Source organism: Anolis sagrei, chromosome 3 (genome assembly GCF_037176765.1).
Source record: "Anolis sagrei isolate rAnoSag1 chromosome 3, rAnoSag1.mat, whole genome shotgun sequence".
Lineage (NCBI taxonomy): Eukaryota > Metazoa > Chordata > Lepidosauria > Squamata > Dactyloidae > Anolis > Anolis sagrei.
Window position 1 is genome coordinate 172,540,601 of NC_090023.1, and position 17,727 is coordinate 172,558,327.

The following is a 17,727-nucleotide window of genomic DNA, read 5'->3' on the forward strand; positions in this document are numbered from 1 at the left end:
ACACATTCCAGCTTGTCAATATCTCTCTTGAATTGTGGTGCCCAGAATTGGACACAATATTCCAGGTGTGGTCTAACCAAAGCAGAATAGAGGGGTAGCATTACTTCCCTAGATCTAGACACTATGCTCCTATTGATGCAGGCCAAAATCCCATTGGCTGAATGGGATTTTGGATGAATTAATGGGAACAAATTTGGACAAAAAAAAATCAAAATATACCTATGCCATGGACTTAAAAGAAAACTTTTTAAAGGTGTTTCATACATGGTATACGACCCCCCAAAATTAGGACTTATGTATAAAATCATAAGCAAGACTTGTTGGAAATGCCAGGATCACGAGGGCAGCTTTTTCCACATGTGGTGGACTTGTAAAGAAGCCCCAAAATATTGGAAAATGATACATGAGGAGTCCCAAAATCTATTAGGAATTAAATTTGGAAAAAACCCAGACTATTGCCTCTTAGAACTTACAGACTTTGAATTAAATATGGATCACAATAAAGATATTTTATTTACATATATTTCTACGGCAGCAAGAATCATCTATGCGAAGTTCTGGAAATTAAATAAAATTCCAGATAGGAAAGACTGGATAAGCAAACTAAGAGAAATCAGAGTCATGGACAAATTAACGTTTTTTTGAAGACAAATTATGGGAAACCCAATAAGAAAGATAGACTGGACTCTTTTTGATGTGTATGAAAGAGGAAAAAAATAAGAAAGATAATAAGTTCTTGTGGGTTTTTTCAGGCTATATGGCCATGTTCTAGAGGCATTTCCATATAGCCCGAAAAAACCCACAAGAACTTAGTGATTCCAGCCATGAAAGCCTTCGACAATACAAGAAGGATAATGTCTAGAGAAGTCTTTCTTTCTTTCTTTTTGGAATAATATATAATAAACTTTAAAACTTTAAAAAAATGTTAGAGAGATCTAGACAAGAAGAAACAGCTAAAGAGAGCTAACAAATTGAAATTGAATCCAGACAAGACAGAGGTCCTACTGGTTAGTCGGAAGGCCGAACAGGGTATAGGGTTACAGCCTGTGTTAGATGGGGTTACACTCCCCCTGAAGACGCAGGTTCGCAGCTTGGGAGTGATCCTGGACTCACCGCTGAGCCTGGAACCCCAGGTCTCGGCGGTGGCCGGGAGAGCTTTTGCACAACTAAAACTTGTGCGCCAGCTGCGCCCGTACCTTGGGAAGTCGGACTTGGCCACGGTGGTCCACGCTCTTGTTACATCCCGATTGGATTACTGCAACGCACTCTACGTGGGGCTGCCTTTGAAGACTGCTCGGAAACTCCAACTGATCCAGCGTGAGGCAGCCAGATTGCTCACTGGGGCGACATACAGGGAGCACACCACCCCCCTGTTGTGTCAGCTCCACTGGCTGCCGATCCAATTCCGAGCACAATTCAAAGTGCTGGTTTTGACCTATAAAACCCTAAACGGTTCCGGCCCAGTGTATCTATCCGAACGGATCTCCCTCTACGTCCCACCTCGGAACCTAAGATCCTCTGGGGAGGCCCTGCTCGCGACCCCGCCTCTTTCACAAGTGAGATTGGCGGGGACGGGGAGCAGGGCCTTCTCGGTGGTGGCCCCCCGCCTGTGGAATTCGCTCCCCGGGGAGATTAGATCGGCAACGTCCCTTCTCTCATTTAGGAAGAGGCTGAAGACCTGGATGTGGGACCAGGCGTTTGGACACCCAGGCAGTTAAAGAAAGATTTGATGACGAGCTGGAACTGGACAAGAGGATTTACGGAACCCGAACTCTGAGCTCAGGATTAGCCTACTATTGTGTTATGGTGTTACTATGTATTGATGATTTAATTTAATTGTAATTGCTCAATTGTTTTTATATATGTATGTATATGTGATAAGGCATCGAATTGTGCCTTTCTCTGTAAGCCGCCCTGAGTCCCCCCTAGGGGGTGAGAAGGGCGGGGTAAAAGTGACAGAAATAAATAAATAAATAATAAATAAAGCACAGAATGGAAGTCATCAGTTTTTTTTCCTTTTTCTTTTTTCGCTTCTATCCCGGGACTTTTATTACTATTATCTTTTCTCTAATTTTCTGTCTTTTCTATAAAATGATTGTTCCTCCACTTTCCATGTGAAAATTTTCGGTTTTTTATCTTATCTACTACTATTTTTTATATTTTATTACTTATGTTATACCAATAAAAATGCATCTTAAAAAAAAAGAAGAAAATGGATGGGTAGCCAAATAGCTGTTTTTGGTTCGCAGCTGAAAAATATTGCTAGATCTGGCCCATTAGTGGCAATGGGTAACTTAGGAGGCTCCCCTTTCTGTTCCTGGGACTCTTTCCTTTCTTTCCTTCAAGGGAGCCTGGGTTTCAGCAACAAGGTTCAGGAAGCAGACACAGTTTGCATAAGACACCGAATAAGGGAGGAGCCATGATCAGTTGTCACGTAGTCCTGTAATGGATGAAAAAGCGTGATGGCTGGGCCCTTGCAATTACAGCCATGCAACCAAGCTGAAGAAACTGGATTGGCCAAAGGAAAATGGCTAAAACGGATCCGCGCACAAGGCTATGCTCCATCACATCTATTTCACTGGATGTTTCATGTTCCTTCAGCTTTTGACTACCGCATATGCCAATCATTCAAGGCAGCAAACTATTTCAGTGTGCAGGCTAGAGATGACGGTCATTGAATTCAAATGCATTTGAAATCTTTGTATTTATAATTTTTTATTGTGTCGGAAAGCTATAGAATATTTATTAACTAAATGGAGAAAGGCTCACATCTTTCTTTATAATATTGAGGTCATCTCTGAAGTGCTTAAACTCAAAAAGAAAAATAACGCTGAAAGATTATCATGACTGGCTGAGTAAAGTGCTAGAGATTATGAACATGGACAGACTTTGTTGTTGTTCATTTGTTCAGTCGTTTCCGATTCTTCGTGACCTCATGGACCAGTCCATGCCAGAGCTCCCTGTCGGGCCGTCACCACTCCCAGCTCCTTCAAGGTCAATCCAGTCACTTCAAGGATGCCATCCATCCATCTTGCCCTTGGTCGGCCCCTCTTCCTTTTTCCTTCCATTTTCCCCAGCATCATTGTCTTCTCTCAGCTTTCCTTTCTTCTCATGATGTGGCCAAATGGACAGACTTACCTATTGGCTTTCATCTAACCAAGGAGGAGCCCCCGGTGGCGCAGTGGGTTAAACCCCTGTGTTGGCAGGACTGAAGACCAACAGGTTGCAGGTTCGAATCCGGGGAGAGGCGGATGAGCTCCCTCTACCAGCTCCAGCTCTTCATGCGGGGACATGAGAGAAGCCTCCCACAAGGATGATAAAACATCAAATCATCCGGGCGTCCCCTGGGCAACGTCCTTGCAGACGGCCAATTCTCTCACACCAGAAGTGACTTGCAGTTTCTCAAGTCTCTCCTGACATGATCTAACCAAGGCTTACCTAAGAAAGAAACCAACTAGGACCTTGTAAAATACTACTTAAAACAGATGAAAATAGATCTCATTTGCTGAAGACATTCAATCTTAAGGGAAAAAGAACATGTAGGGGAAGTAGAATAATAATAACATAATTTTAATTCCAAATAAACTTAATGACCATCAAAAGCAAGAAGGAAGTCAACAAATATCTTTTTCTTTTCTTCTTCTTCTTTTTTTTTTTTTACAGTTTTTAGAGTTTCAAATTTTTCATTTTTTCTTTTTCTCTTTCTTTCCTCTTTTTCTTTTCTCTTTCCTCAATTTTTCCTGCTTTCTATACAAGCAAATGTTCTCCCACTTTCAATGTAAAGGAAATGGTATTTTTAGATTTCTTTTTTCTATTTCACATGATAAAATGTCAATAAAAATTTCAATTACGAAAAAAAGAAAGATGATCATGATCCAACGTTATCTGTTCTTGTTGTCTTGCCATAAATGTGATTTAATATATGATTCCTGTTAGATATAATTTTAAAAACGTTCTGTAATCATGCCGAAGATTATAGCAGTCTGAAACAAAAGCAGAAATTCTAATTTTCTACCCCTTTTTCTGACAAAAATATTTTTCTCCTCTTCATAGGAAACGCTATGTAATTTTTTGGAGAAAGGATGCCAATACCTTCCCTTTCATGATTGGTCAATGAAATGCAAGAAGATGGTGGATACTGGAGTCATCATTCTTGTAGAACTTGGAAAACAAGCACAGGTAAATTAACAAGAGAGACAATGAAGTATTGTTGACATTGCTGCCGTTCACTGTGGTTTGTACCAAGATTTGCAATTATCCTATTCCAGAAGATTTTGGACTTCAGTGTTCATAATCCATCCCTGTTGATTATGCTGACTGAAATTAAAGGGAGGAATGCAGTCATCCATATTTAGACCGGACCCAGGCAGATTGCATTCTGTAACCAGCTTTCCCTGTGGGAAGAAAAACAGGATATTAAATACATAAATACATAACACTTATGCTGGAAACACTTTTTAGCATGCACATAGCTAATTGGACATGATACATATTGCCTTTCCCTCCAGCATCATGAACTGTAGTTTGATGAATTCAGACCCAGTCCAAAATTATTTTCTGACTGAACTGAAGACAATGTTTTTTGGTTTGCCTTAATTCAATATGGAGAAGGTGACCAGCTTGGTGGTGGAAGCTTCCTTCAACGTTGGTTGAATATGAATATACTTACTTACTTACTTACTTAGACGATACCTCATTGTCCAAGTAGGATTGTCTTCCAAGATCGGTGCACTGGTGGTGGGTCTGTTGGAGACGATACCTCATTGTCCAAGTAGGGGGCTGATCTTACCTCCTTCCCATGGAGGTAAGATCAGCCCCCTCGCTAATGGTGTTCCGAAGAAGATTAAAAACCTGGATGTTCGAACAGGCATTTGGTTAATCGGTGCAATGAATGTGATGATTACAGGAATGGAAATATGGACGACGAAATTGGATCACGACTTTAGTTATGAGATGCATTGGGTTGTTATTGTTGTGTCAATATTGCATATTATGCTCTTGTGGTTTTAAATTGTATATTGTTGATTGTTTTTTATCCTTGTTGTAAACCGCGTTGAGTCGCCTGTTAGGCTGAGAAACTGCGGTATACAAGTAAAGTAAAGTAAAGTAAATAAATAAATAATTCTTGATCTACACGTTCTCCCGCAGTGAGGGCATTGGTTTCCAGGTGGAAGGCAAGTCCCGGTCAGGGTTGGCTTGATGCGCCTTCCTCTTGGCACGTTTCTCTCTTTCGCCCTCCATTCATGCTTTTTCAAATTCTACAGCACTACTGGTCATAGCTGACCTCCAGCTGAAACGTTCAAGGGCCAGGACTTCCCAGTGGCTATGCCAGAGTTTTTAATATAAATATATATGAGTCTGGTGTTACAAAAGCGCTGGAATCACTAGGGGTGAAGCTACACTGTAGAATGAATGCAGTTTGATGCCACTTTAACTGCCATAGCTCAATGCTATGGAATCCTGGCATTTGTAATTTAGCATGGCACTGCTTTGTCAGAGAAGGCCAAAGCCTTTGAAAAATGGCGACTTCTATGATTCCATAGTATTGAGCCATGGCAGCTAAAGAGGTGTCAAACTGCATTAATTCTGCAATGTATAGTGTGTTGTTGGCACCAACAAAGGAAGCTGTTCATTGGAAGAGAGAAATAAGAGTTTTAGTGATGTCCATACTCTCTATTTCCAGGAAGCAGAATAATTTATGATTGAAGGCAGTAGTGTGGTGGACACCCTGGGACTCTTCCATTAACAGGAACTGTGACATCACCTTGGATTTCCCTATTTCTCTGTATTTAACAGCAATCCCTGCAATAATTAGCAGAGAAATTGATATTCTCAACAACGATCTGTTGTTATGAGCCATTCCTATTGCATATGAGAGCGACCCAACTGATCACAGGGATGTATGTTATTTGTAAATTAATTAATAAGATTAGTTAGTTTCATTTTCATTCAGTTTCAATATTAGACTTTTTTTAAAACAACTACACTACCACTGAACATATTTTGAATCCTGGCTTACTGTTTGGTTCCTAGTAAGTGGCAATCCTAGTAAGGAGCCCCCGGTGGCGCAGTGGGTTAAAGCACTGAGCTGCTGAGCTTGTTGATCGAAAGGTTGCAGGTTCGATTCCGGGGAGCGGCGTGAGCTTCCGCTGTCAGCCCTAGCTTCTGCCAACCTAGCAGTTCGAAAACTTGCAAATGTGAGTAGATCAATAAGTACCACTCTGGCGGGAAGGTAACGGCGCTCCATGCAGTCATGCCGGCCACATGACCTTGGAGGTGTCTATGGGCAATGCTGGCTCTTCGGCTTAGAAATTGAGATGAGCACCACACCCCAGAGTCAGACATGACTGACTTAATGTCAGGGGACTACCTTTACCTTTTTTAGGTGGCAATGATTTTGAAAAGAGTACATTCTTATTTGAAAATGAGCTAGTTGAGTCATAAATATTTTCATTCCACCCAAATGTTTTTTTTTTACCAGTCATTATCCAGTGGCATGGATATGGAGTATTGCTGTAAGTGAGACTGCAGAAGTATAGATCTTGAAAAGCAAGTTGAAAGTCATAAGAGTCTGTAGTTCATTGCTGGTCAAACAGAATTTGCAGGGTTTTAAAAAGTGTCTTGGAAACTTGACAACCTGTTTGTCCTGTGAGGAGCGACCTGAGAAACTGCAAGTCGCTTCTGGTGTGAGAGAACTGGCCATCTGCAAGGACGTTGCCCAAGGGACGTCCAGATGATTTGATGTTTTATCATCCTTGTGGTAGGCTTCTCTCGTGTCCCCGCATGAGGAGCTGGAGCTGATAAAGGGAACTCATTAGCCTCTCCCTGGATTCGAACCTGCAACCTGTCAGTCTTCAGTCCTGCCGGCACAGGGGTTTAACCCACTGTGCCACCGGGGGCTCCTTTCCTGTGATGATAATGCAATGTGACTCAGTGGTGAAATAAAATAATAATAATAAAAAACAACGAATAGGTGGGAAAGGGGTGGTGGAGGAAATTATATCATTGATTTTTAAAGATAACACTATGTAACAAAATATGAAAAAAATTAGACCTCACAACCTCTGAGGATGCTTGCCATAGATGCAGGCGAAATGTCAGGAGAGAATGCTTCTAGAACTTGGCCATATAGCCCGAAAAATCTACAACAACCCAATCTGTTCCTGGCTTGAAAGTGTTATTTCCTGTTTAATTGTATGATCCATACTTTGAAAGTAGTTGTTATACTCCAGAAACTTAATTTTTGTGGCTATATTGAATTGGTTGAAACTAAAATATGGATCAGTATTTTAACAACTGAACAGAGAAAAGGAATTAAAATGCTGCAATTTAAAAAAAATCATGAGTGGATGGGTAAAGCATATAGAACTGAAAAATTACAAACTAGTTAAAATCTCTGATATTCATTGAAAAACGATAGCCAAATGTGCTGGAGGATGTCACACAAAAATAATGTTTTTGCAGTTTAATACATTTTCCTATGTTTTATGATAGAACCAATTAGGAAATGACATTTATAACCCAGGAACAAAAATCTTGTTACGTAGTGTGATCAGGGTTATGCAATGCATGAAAAATATTTTCTTTTGCTATGTTTCCTCGTGACAATTGAAGAAGCTCTGTGTATAAAGGTATTTTGTGTGAACTCTCAAAACAATGGAAGAATATTTCTCTGAGTGACCCTGAAACATTTGTCCATCAAGTCGAACTAGGGCTGAGAGCAGACAAACCACAGACGTCTTCAAAGGGGTTTAATTTCTTTTCCTCTTTTAAAAAAACAGCAATGTTAAATTACCAAATTTCACTCACTAAATAGTCTCTGTTTTCCCCATCTCTAGACTAAACCTGATATTGTGTGTGGTGCCTTCAAGCTGTGCAATCATGAAGCGACCACTGAAGGAGCCCTGAAGTTTCAGAGTTCTGACAGAAAGATGAGAATGACAGACTTCCCTGAAATGTTGACTCCGTTCATGGCAAATGTGCCTCTTCTCCTCTTCCCGCAAGATGAGGACCAACCTGGAACTCTGGTGAGGACAAGAAAGCAGGACAAATTAGATAGGCAGGAAGGGATTGGTCGGTCCATTTTAGTCTGAGTGGCCTCTGGGAGGACAAAACTTTATTTTTATTCTGTTAATTTAAAACATAGTTCTGCCTGATGGAAATCTGTCAGAGGTACTTTGCTGGTGATTTTCCTGCATGGCAGGGGATTGGGTTGGATGGCCCATATGGTCTCTTCCAATACTCTTATTCTATGGTTCTATGAACAGAGTTGGGGGGGACGGGACAGAAAAGTGCCTCGTGGTTGTATATTCTCCCCTACTATGTGTTCACTCTTCTAACATGAAGAAGATCTTCATGTTAGTTTTACTTGCAGGATTCATCTACCTCCCTTTTCCATAGAGCTGAAAGGGTTACTTTTTGTGACTACAATTCCCAGAATTCTCAGAATGCCCAGAACTGCCCTGAGCTCTGATTTAAAGAGAAACAAAGAGCACTCAACAGATCTTTGGCATGGGCACAGTCTATTTGGTCTCCTGAAATGCAAAGCCAATCACTCCATTATAGCACCACCACCACCACCAACAAAACTTTATTTTGGCAAAACTACAGTTAGGTGGATCTGGAATTGGTTAAGCGGACGAACCCAGAGGTGATTCTCATCAATGCTTCCTCTTCATCCTGGAAAGAAGTGACGAGCAGAGTGCCATCAGCAGGGCCCGGTCCTGTTCAATATCTTTATTAATGACTTAGATGAAGGGCTAGAAGGCATGATCATCAAGTTTGTAGACGACACCAAATTGGGAGGGATAGCCAATACTCCAGAGGACAGGAGCAGGATTCAAAACGATCTTGACGGATTAGAGAGATGGGCCAAAACTAACAAAATGAAGTTCAACAGGGACAAATGCAAGATACTCCACTTAGGCAGAAAAAATGAAATGCAAAGATACAGAATGGGGGACGCGTGGCTCGATAGCAGTACATGTGAAAAAGATCTTGGAGTCCTCATGGACAACAAGTTAAACATGAGCCAACAATGTGATGTGGCAGAAAAAAACAACCAATGGGATTTTGGCCTGCATCAATAGGAGTATAGTGACTAGATCTAGAGAAGTAATGCTACTCCTCTATTCTGCCTTGGTTAGACCACACCTGGAATATTGTGTCCAATTCTGGGCACCACAATTCAAGAGAGATATTGACAAGCTGGAATGTGTCCAGAGGAGGGCGACTAAAATGATCAAGGGTCTGGAGAACAAGCCCTATGAGGAGCAGTTTAAAGGGCTGGGCATGTTTAGCCTGAAGAAGAGAAGGCTGAGAGGAGATATGATAGCCATGTGAGAGGAAGTCATAGGGAGGAGGGAACAAGCTTGTTTTCTGGTGGCCTGGAAACTCGGACACAGAACAATGGCTTCAAACTACAAGAAAGGAGATTCCATCTGAACATTAGGAAGAACTTCCTGAATGTGAGAGCTGTTTGGCAGTGGAACTCTCTGCCCCGGAGTGTGTTAGAGGCTCCTTCTTTGGAAGCTTTTAAAGAGAGGCTGGATGACCATCTGTCAGGGGTGCTTTGAATGCAATTTTCCTGCTTCTTGTCAGGGGATTGGACTGGATGGCCCACGAGGTCTCTTCCAACTCTATGATTCTATGATCACACTGAAATAGAAAAACATCTAACAAATGAGACAAAATCTAACAAAAGAGGAGACTGGCAAGAAGAGAAGGTAAAAGACCATTCTTAAGAGAATAAGGTTAAATCACAGAGGGGGCAGAATAGCTAGAGAAGGATGGAGGATACTGTGGATCATTCAAACTCACCCCATTACTACTGTTCTGTCGCGCACTGGGCTTGAAACGAATTGCCTTTAAAACAGGACGTGCAACTTTAGCCCAGCGGGAAGCCAGGGGGCCCGAAGAGAAATTCTTAAGGATTTTCACCATAAACAGTTTTTAGAGGGCTTGTGAAATATAACAAAGTCTTTATTGGTGAACAATCAACAGAAACTTCTTTTGTCTTCAAAAGGTTAAACAAATGCTTCCAGGCTTTTGTGCAACTGGTGGCTTCTAACTGTTACTTTACTCTAAAGGAAAATCCCTTTCCAAACAGGCTGACTGTGAACCTAAACCTAACTGATGTGGGCTCCACTACCGGGTTGAACTGCGTCTCAAAGCACCGAGTGGACCTACCAGTAGGCCTGTAGTCACTTCAGCTGGAGTTCTTAGATATTCAAAGCTGTTTTTCCCTCTGAAATTCCTCAGATCTTTAAGGCTGTTTCCCTGGGAATCTCTGGGAATCCTTTTGCTCTTAAGACTGTTCTGCCCCGGGAGGTCTTAAGGGTTGAAGCCTTTGTACAGGAGAAGTCTGTACACGTCCTGTACATTGACTTTCCTTGCTGAGACTGACTGAAAATGGCTCCCTTCCCTTCTCAATCGTCCTGAACAGGGGGCGGAACCAAACTTAAGGATGATGGACAGGGGGCCTGTCCTATAACTGCAAACTTTAACAGGAAGCCACCCTTCTGCAGAATCCCAAGCCTTGGGCTGCAAGCAAACACTTAATACAAAGCAAACAAAGTTGGAGCTTTTGGTACAGCTGTACCAGCACAACTACTGCCTGCCGTGAGGCATTCTTGATTCTTCTGTGCTAGGTATTGTACTTCTAACAGAAATAGAAACATGAACAATAGGATAAGAAGAGCTGCAGTCTTGTAGCATCATTCTCAATGACTCCCAAGGCAGTGAGTATTGAGGCAGCTCATTATTTCTCTGACAACTCCTTGCTACTGAGACCCGACGCCAACCATAATTTAAGAAACTTTGGGGGCATAGAGGAAGTGGCCAGGGAGTTCATTCAAATTTCTATTGGTGTCACTCAAAAGTAGCCTTGAAACAGTGAGACCTGCCGCACGGAGGTGATACGAAACAGAACAATAACGAAAAGCAACTTTAAAAAAATGCATCACTCTCACTCTGAAATTTGAAGTAGAGAGTCCAGATGCTGAGAACCTTACTATTGTGTAATGTCCGAAGTGGAAGAAGGAATATTTGCTGAATATCAACTGTTCCATTAATGTACACAACAGAGATGAAGTGGTGAACTTAATTTTTACAGGGCCCTGAGTCATTTGCCTCACTTTCTTATTTCCTCTGCTTCTTTTCTCTTGGCTTAGGTCAATAACCTCTTTCAGGGAGGACAAGTACTTGGGATAATGGAGTGCTGGGAATGAAGGAGTGGTAGGAAGAAGCCACTTTTAGCTGCGTGTTCCTTTTAATGTTTGCTAGACACACCCTGTTTTGTACCTGAAAAGGGCACACATGCAGACAGCGAACAGAACATGTCTGCCCTCTTGATTATGATAAATCTGACTTTACATACTAGGTTGGTTGTGATGGGGCTCATTATTTCAAATATGTTTCATAAACAGGTTAAAACAGGGGTGGGGAACATGTATATTCCAGTTCTCACCCCAGCTAGTCAGTCCAATCAGTCTCAAAGGAATATAGAAATTGTGTTATAATAACATTTGGAGGGTCACATGTTCCTCACCCCACATTAAACCATAGTTTGCCTGTTGTGAGTATCCTCATTGCCCCTGGCCTATAGCAAAGGCTCAGTTTCATAATACAGGATAACTAGAAAATGTGCCATTCTAGTTCTATGTTAAATGGTCTCATTTTCTTTGTGGTGTAGCCCAGAATCAGTCATGCTGGCTAGTAAATTTGAAGAGATGTAGTCTAAAAAAGCAACATTCCTAAGCTTTGGATGGTCAGATCCTTGTGAATCACCAAGATCTAGGGATGTAATAATAATAATAATAATAGTGTTGTTGTAGGTTTTTCCGGGCTATATGGCCATGTTCTGGAGGCAATTTTTCTCCTGACGTTTCTCCTGCATCTATGGCAAGCATCCTCAGAGGTAGTGAGGTCTGTTGGAAGTAGGAAAAATGGGTTCTATGTTTTTCCGGGCTATATGGCCATGTTCTGGAGGCAATTTTTCTCCTGACGTTTCTCCTGCATCTATGGCAAGCATCCTCAGAGATAGTGAGGTCTGTTGGAAGTAGGAAAATGGGTTTATATATCTGTGGAATGACCAGGGTGAGACAAAGGACTTTTGTCTGCTGGGGCTAGATGTGAATGTTTCAGCTGATCACCTTGATTAGAATTCGATCGCTTGGAAGTGCCTGGGGGGAATCTTTTGTTGAGAGTGATTTTATGTGCCTGTTTGTTTCCCCTTTGTTGTAAAATCACTCTCAACAAAAGATTCCCCCCAGGCACTTCCAAGCCATTGAATGCTAGTCAAGGTGGTCAGTTGAAACATTCACACCTAGCTCCAGCAGTCAAAAGTCATTTGTCCCACCCTGGTCATTCCACAGATATATAAACCCATTTTCCTACTTCCTACAGACCTCACTACCTCTGAGGATGCTTGCCATAGATGCAGGCGAAACGTCAGGAGAAAAATTGCCTCCAGAACATGGCCATATAGCTCGGAAAAACCTACAACAACCCAGTGATTCCAGCCATGAAAGCCTTCGACAATACAATACAATAATAATAATAATAATAATAATAATTTGCTTATAGTGCAAAAGAGAAAGAATGAATGCCATAAAAACACAATCCAGAGCAGAAGAGAAAACTGGCAAAAGAAGGCTCTCCATGGACAGTTCCTGAGAAAAATTGAGAGCCAAATTGACAAAGAAAAAACATGGCTGTGGCTCACAAGTGGAACTCTGAAAAAGGAGACGGAGGGCCTGATTCTGGCAGCCCAAGAACAAGCCATTAGAACAAATGCCATCAAAGCTAGAATGGAAAAGTCAACGACAGATCCCAAATGTAGACTCTGCAAGGAAGTAGATGAAACAATAGATCCTCAGCTGCTGTTAGAAGACTGCGCAGACAGACTACAAGCAGAGGCATAATACCGTTGCTCAGATGATTCATTGGAACTTGTGCCACAAATGCCATCTGCCTGCGACAAAGAACTGGTGGGATCACAAGCCGGAAAAGTTACAGAGAATGAACAGCTACTCTGGGGCTTCCAAATTCAGACAAGAGTTTTGGAGCACAAGACTCCTGACCTCACGATCATGTTAAAAAGCAAAGTATGGATCGTCGATGTTACAATCCCAGGCAACAGCAGGATTGAAGAGAAACAACTGGAAAAGCAGTCACAATATGAGGATTTAAAGATCAAACTGCAAAGACTGTGGCACAAGCCAGTCAAGGTGGTCCCAGTGATGATCGGGACACTGGTTGCAGTCCGTAAAGACCTTGGCCTGCACTTAAACACAATGAGTGGTGACAAAATTACTATCTGCCAGCTGCAGAAGGCTACCTTACTGAGATCTGCACACAGTATTTGCCGATACATCACACAGTCCTAGATACTTGGGAAGTGTCCAACGTGTGATCCAATACAACAGCCAGCAGAGTGTTGTGTTTCAAATAATAATAATAATAATAATAATAATGCCAGTAAAGGTGGTTCCAGTGGTTATTGGCACACCGGGTGCAGTGCCTAAAGACCTTGACCTGCACTTAAACACAATCAGCACTGACAAAATTACCATCTGCCAGCTGCAGAAGGCTACCTTACTGAGATCTGCACGCATTATTCGCCGATACATCACACAGTCCTAGGCACTTGGGAAGTATCTGACATCAAGTGTCTGACGTTTCTATTTCTAGAAATCTAGAAATAGACACTAAATCTAGATTAGACACTAAATCTAGAAATAGTTTTCTAAGATCTACAGAGCCAGCAGAGTGCCTGCTGTGGACTCATCTTGTTGTGTTTCTAATAATAATAATAATAATAATAATAATAATAATAATAATGCCAGTAAAGGTGATCCCAGTGGGTCACACTGAGTTCAGTGCCTAAAGACCTTGGCCTGCACTTAAACACAATTGGCACTGACAAAATTACCATCTGTCAGCTGCAAAAGGCCACCCTACTGGGATCTGCACGCATTATTCACTGATATATCACACTTGGGAAGTGTCCAGCATGTGATCCAATACAAGAGCCAGCAGAGTGATATTGTTTGCAGTGTACTAATCTTGTTATATTTCAAATAATAATAATAATAATAATAATAATAATAATAATAATAATAATAGTAATGCTTTATTCATAACCCACCCTCTCTCCCCAAAGGGACTCAGACCTGGTGTCTCAGATGTGAACTTTGAAAAGGCTCCAGCCTAAGATTTTTTTTCTGAAATGTTCTCTCCTTTGCTAGTGAAGATTTAACAGTTGTTTTGTAGACAGAAAAAAATAACCATCTTTTATTTTTCCTTCTGAACTTTTATTCTGGTTGAAGAAAGAAGACACCTGTCAAGAGTGCACAAAAACGATTGCTGAGCTGCAAGAAGATGTGCAGAGAAGCCCCTTCCTCATTCAGACTTTAACTGCTTACGCCAAACAGCAATGTGAACATTTGAGGCCGGATTTGACAGATGAGGTAGATAACTTTTATTGTTTCACTCCAATTGCAAAGTGATATATCAATATATTGGCCTGTTAAGATGTTTCGATTCTGGGGAGCGGCGTGAGCTTCCGCTGTCAGCCCTAGCTTCTGCCAACCTAGCAGTTCGAAAACATGCAAATGTGAGTAGATTAATAGGTACCGCTCCGATGGGAAGGTAACGGCGCTCCATTCACTCCATTCAGTCATTCCCTGTTGACAGCATCAGAGGAAATGTGTGTGTGGAGGGGTGTCTGCACTGTAGAATTTGTGCAGTTTGACATCATTTTAACTGCTCATGGCAAACGCTATGGAATCATGTGTAATTTTTTAAGGCCTTTAGGCTTTTCTGCCCAAAGCATGAACCACTTTCCCTGTGATGCATCACAACTGGCCAGGCAGATGAAAGCTGGGGTTCAACAATATAATAATAATAATAATAATAATAATAATAATAATAATAGGTTCTTGTGGGTTTTTTTCGGGCTATAGAGCCATGTTCTAGAGGCATTTCTCCTGACGTTTCGCCTGCATCTATGGCAAGCATCCTCAGAGGTAGAGGTCTGTTGGAATTAGGACAATGGGTTTATATATATCTGTGGAATGGCTGGGGTGGGGCAAGGAGCTCTTCCCTGCTGCAGTTAGGTGTGAATGTTCAGCTGATCACCTTCATTAGCATTTGAAGGCCTGCCTGCGCCTGGGAAAATCTGTTGCTGGGAGGTGTTAATCTGTGCCTGGTTTTTTCCTCTCTGTTGTTTAGCTGTTATAATTTTAGAGTTTTTTAATACTGGTAGCCAGATTTTGTTCATTTTCATGGTCTCTTCCTTTCTGTTGAAATTGTCCACATGCTTGTGGATTTCAATGGCTTCTCTGTGTAGTCTGACATGGTGGTTGTTGGTGTGGTCCAGCATTTCTGTGTTCTCAAATAATATGCTGTGTCCAGGCTGGTTCATCAGGTGCTCTGCTATGGCTGACTTCTCTGGTTGAAGGAGTCTGCAGTGCCTTTCATGTTCCTTGATGCGTGTCTGGGCGCTGCGTTTGGTGGTCCCTATGTAGACTTGTCCACAGCTGCATGGTATACGGTAGACTCCTGCAGAGGTGAGAGGATCCCTCTTGTCCTTTGCTGAACGTAGCATTTGTTGGATTTTCTTGGTGGGTTTGTAGATTGTTTGTATGTTGTGTTTCCTCATCAGCTTCCCTATGCGGTCAGTGGTTCCCTTGATGTATGGCAGGAACACTTTTCCTCTGGGTGGATCTTCATCTTTACTCTCGTGAACAAGAACAAGCCACGAGAGTAAAGACGAAGATCCACCCAGAGGAAAAGTGTTCCTGCCATACATCAAGGGAACCACTGACCGCATAGGGAAGCTGATGAGGAAACACAACATACAAACAATCTACAAACCCACCAAGAAAATCCAACAAATGCTACGTTCAGCAAAGGACAAGAGGGATCCTCTCACCTCTGCAGGAGTCTACCGTATACCATGCAGCTGTGGACAAGTCTACATAGGGACCACCAAACGCAGCGCCCAGACACGCATCAAGGAACATGAAAGGCACTGCAGACTCCTTCAACCAGAGAAGTCAGCCATAGCAGAGCACCTGATGAACCAGCCTGGACACAGCATATTATTTGAGAACACAGAAATGCTGGACCACACCAACAACCACCATGTCAGACTACACAGAGAAGCCATTGAAATCCACAAGCATGTGGACAATTTCAACAGAAAGGAAGAGACCATGAAAATGAACAAAATCTGGCTACCAGTATTAAAAAACTCTAAAATTATAACAGCTAAACAACAGAGAGGAAAAAACCAGGCACAGATTAACACCTCCCAGCAACAGATTTTCCCAGGCGCAGGCAGGCCTTCAAATGCTAATGAAGGTGATCAGCTGAACATTCACACCTAACTGCAGCAGGGAAGAGCTCCTTGCCCCACCCCAGCCATTCCACAGATATATATAAACCCATTGTCCTAATTCCAACAGATCTCTACCTCTGAGGATGCTTGCCATAGATGCAGGCGAAACGTCAGGAGAAATGCCTCTAGAACATGGCTCTATAGCCTGAAAAAACCCACAAGAACCTAGTGATTCCAGCCATGAATGCCTTCGACAATACAATAATAATAATAATAATAATAATAATAATAATAATAATCTTTATTTATATACTGCTCCATCCCCCCAAGGGGACTCAGAGCGGTTCCCAGGTAACATCACAAAACATACAATAGCCCTACTTTAGATGGAATTTTATGTTTAATAAGCATTTTTGCTTATGAAAAGCAAGCGCCTCTTAGGTTCAGCGTCACCAATGTCTATCATTTATTACGGACAGGATGGAGACATATAGCAATGGTTCTCACACCTTGTTTCGAATTACGATGCAATAAAATGGCCCTGAGTTTTATCCCTGCTCTATTATTACCTTTTTAGTATTTGCAAGTGGTAGTTGGAGAAAGAATCATTTTCTTTTGCAAGGTTGTAGAGAAACAGGCCCAAATTCCCTCCTAATATGTTGACAATCCAATTTGAACGGGTGAAGTCAAAGCAGGAAACACCACACTGAAACATCCTTGCCAAAAACGTAGGGTTGAGGGCTTGGATCTCAGTCAAGGCCATTGTTCATACGCACACCAGCACGAACCTGTCTGTCCAGTAGCATTTCTTCCCACCTGCTGCCCTATTTGAATTCTCCAACTGGGCTATCCAGTTCAGTCCATTGCTAACTGGCAAAAAGTGAATGCCAACCATTTATTGGTGCTCAGGCATTCCTGGAATAAATCAGCCTGCATTTAGGGATTTTATTTAAATTCCAAGGGTTAATTACACTATGTAACAATGCAACAAAATTTGAAAAAAAAATCTGTTCCTGGTTTCTAAGTCTTAATTCCTGTTTCATTGTGCGGTACTTACTTTGAAGGTAGTTGTTATACTCCAGAAACTTTGTTATTGTGGCTGCCACAAACAATCTTGAATTGGTTGAGACTCTATGAGATAGACATTGAAAAACTCTAGCTAAATGTGCTGCAGGATGTCCCACAAAAACAAAGTTTTTGCAATTTAATAAACTTTTCCCTAAGTTTTTATGATAGAACCAATTAGGAATTGACATGTATAACCCAAAAACAAAAAAGTATTATATCTATATAAATAAGCATGTAATGTTTGTTTGTGGGATTAACATAACTCAAAAACCACTGGACCACTTGGCACCAAATTTGGACACAAGATAACTATC

The 17,727-nt window shown here is 41.6% G+C and overlaps 1 protein-coding gene across 1 annotated transcript in view; it reads left to right on the forward strand.

Moving 5' to 3' along the window:
• LOC132771175 (prosaposin-like) overlaps positions 1-17,727 on the forward strand; it is a 110,910-nt gene that overhangs the window by 55,406 nt on the left and 37,777 nt on the right. The window contains exons 4-6 of the mRNA XM_067466202.1: positions 4,054-4,179; positions 7,839-8,027; positions 14,331-14,471. Coding sequence (XP_067322303.1) covers positions 4,054-4,179; positions 7,839-8,027; positions 14,331-14,471 — 456 coding nt within the window. The remainder of the gene's footprint in view (positions 1-4,053; positions 4,180-7,838; positions 8,028-14,330; positions 14,472-17,727) is intronic.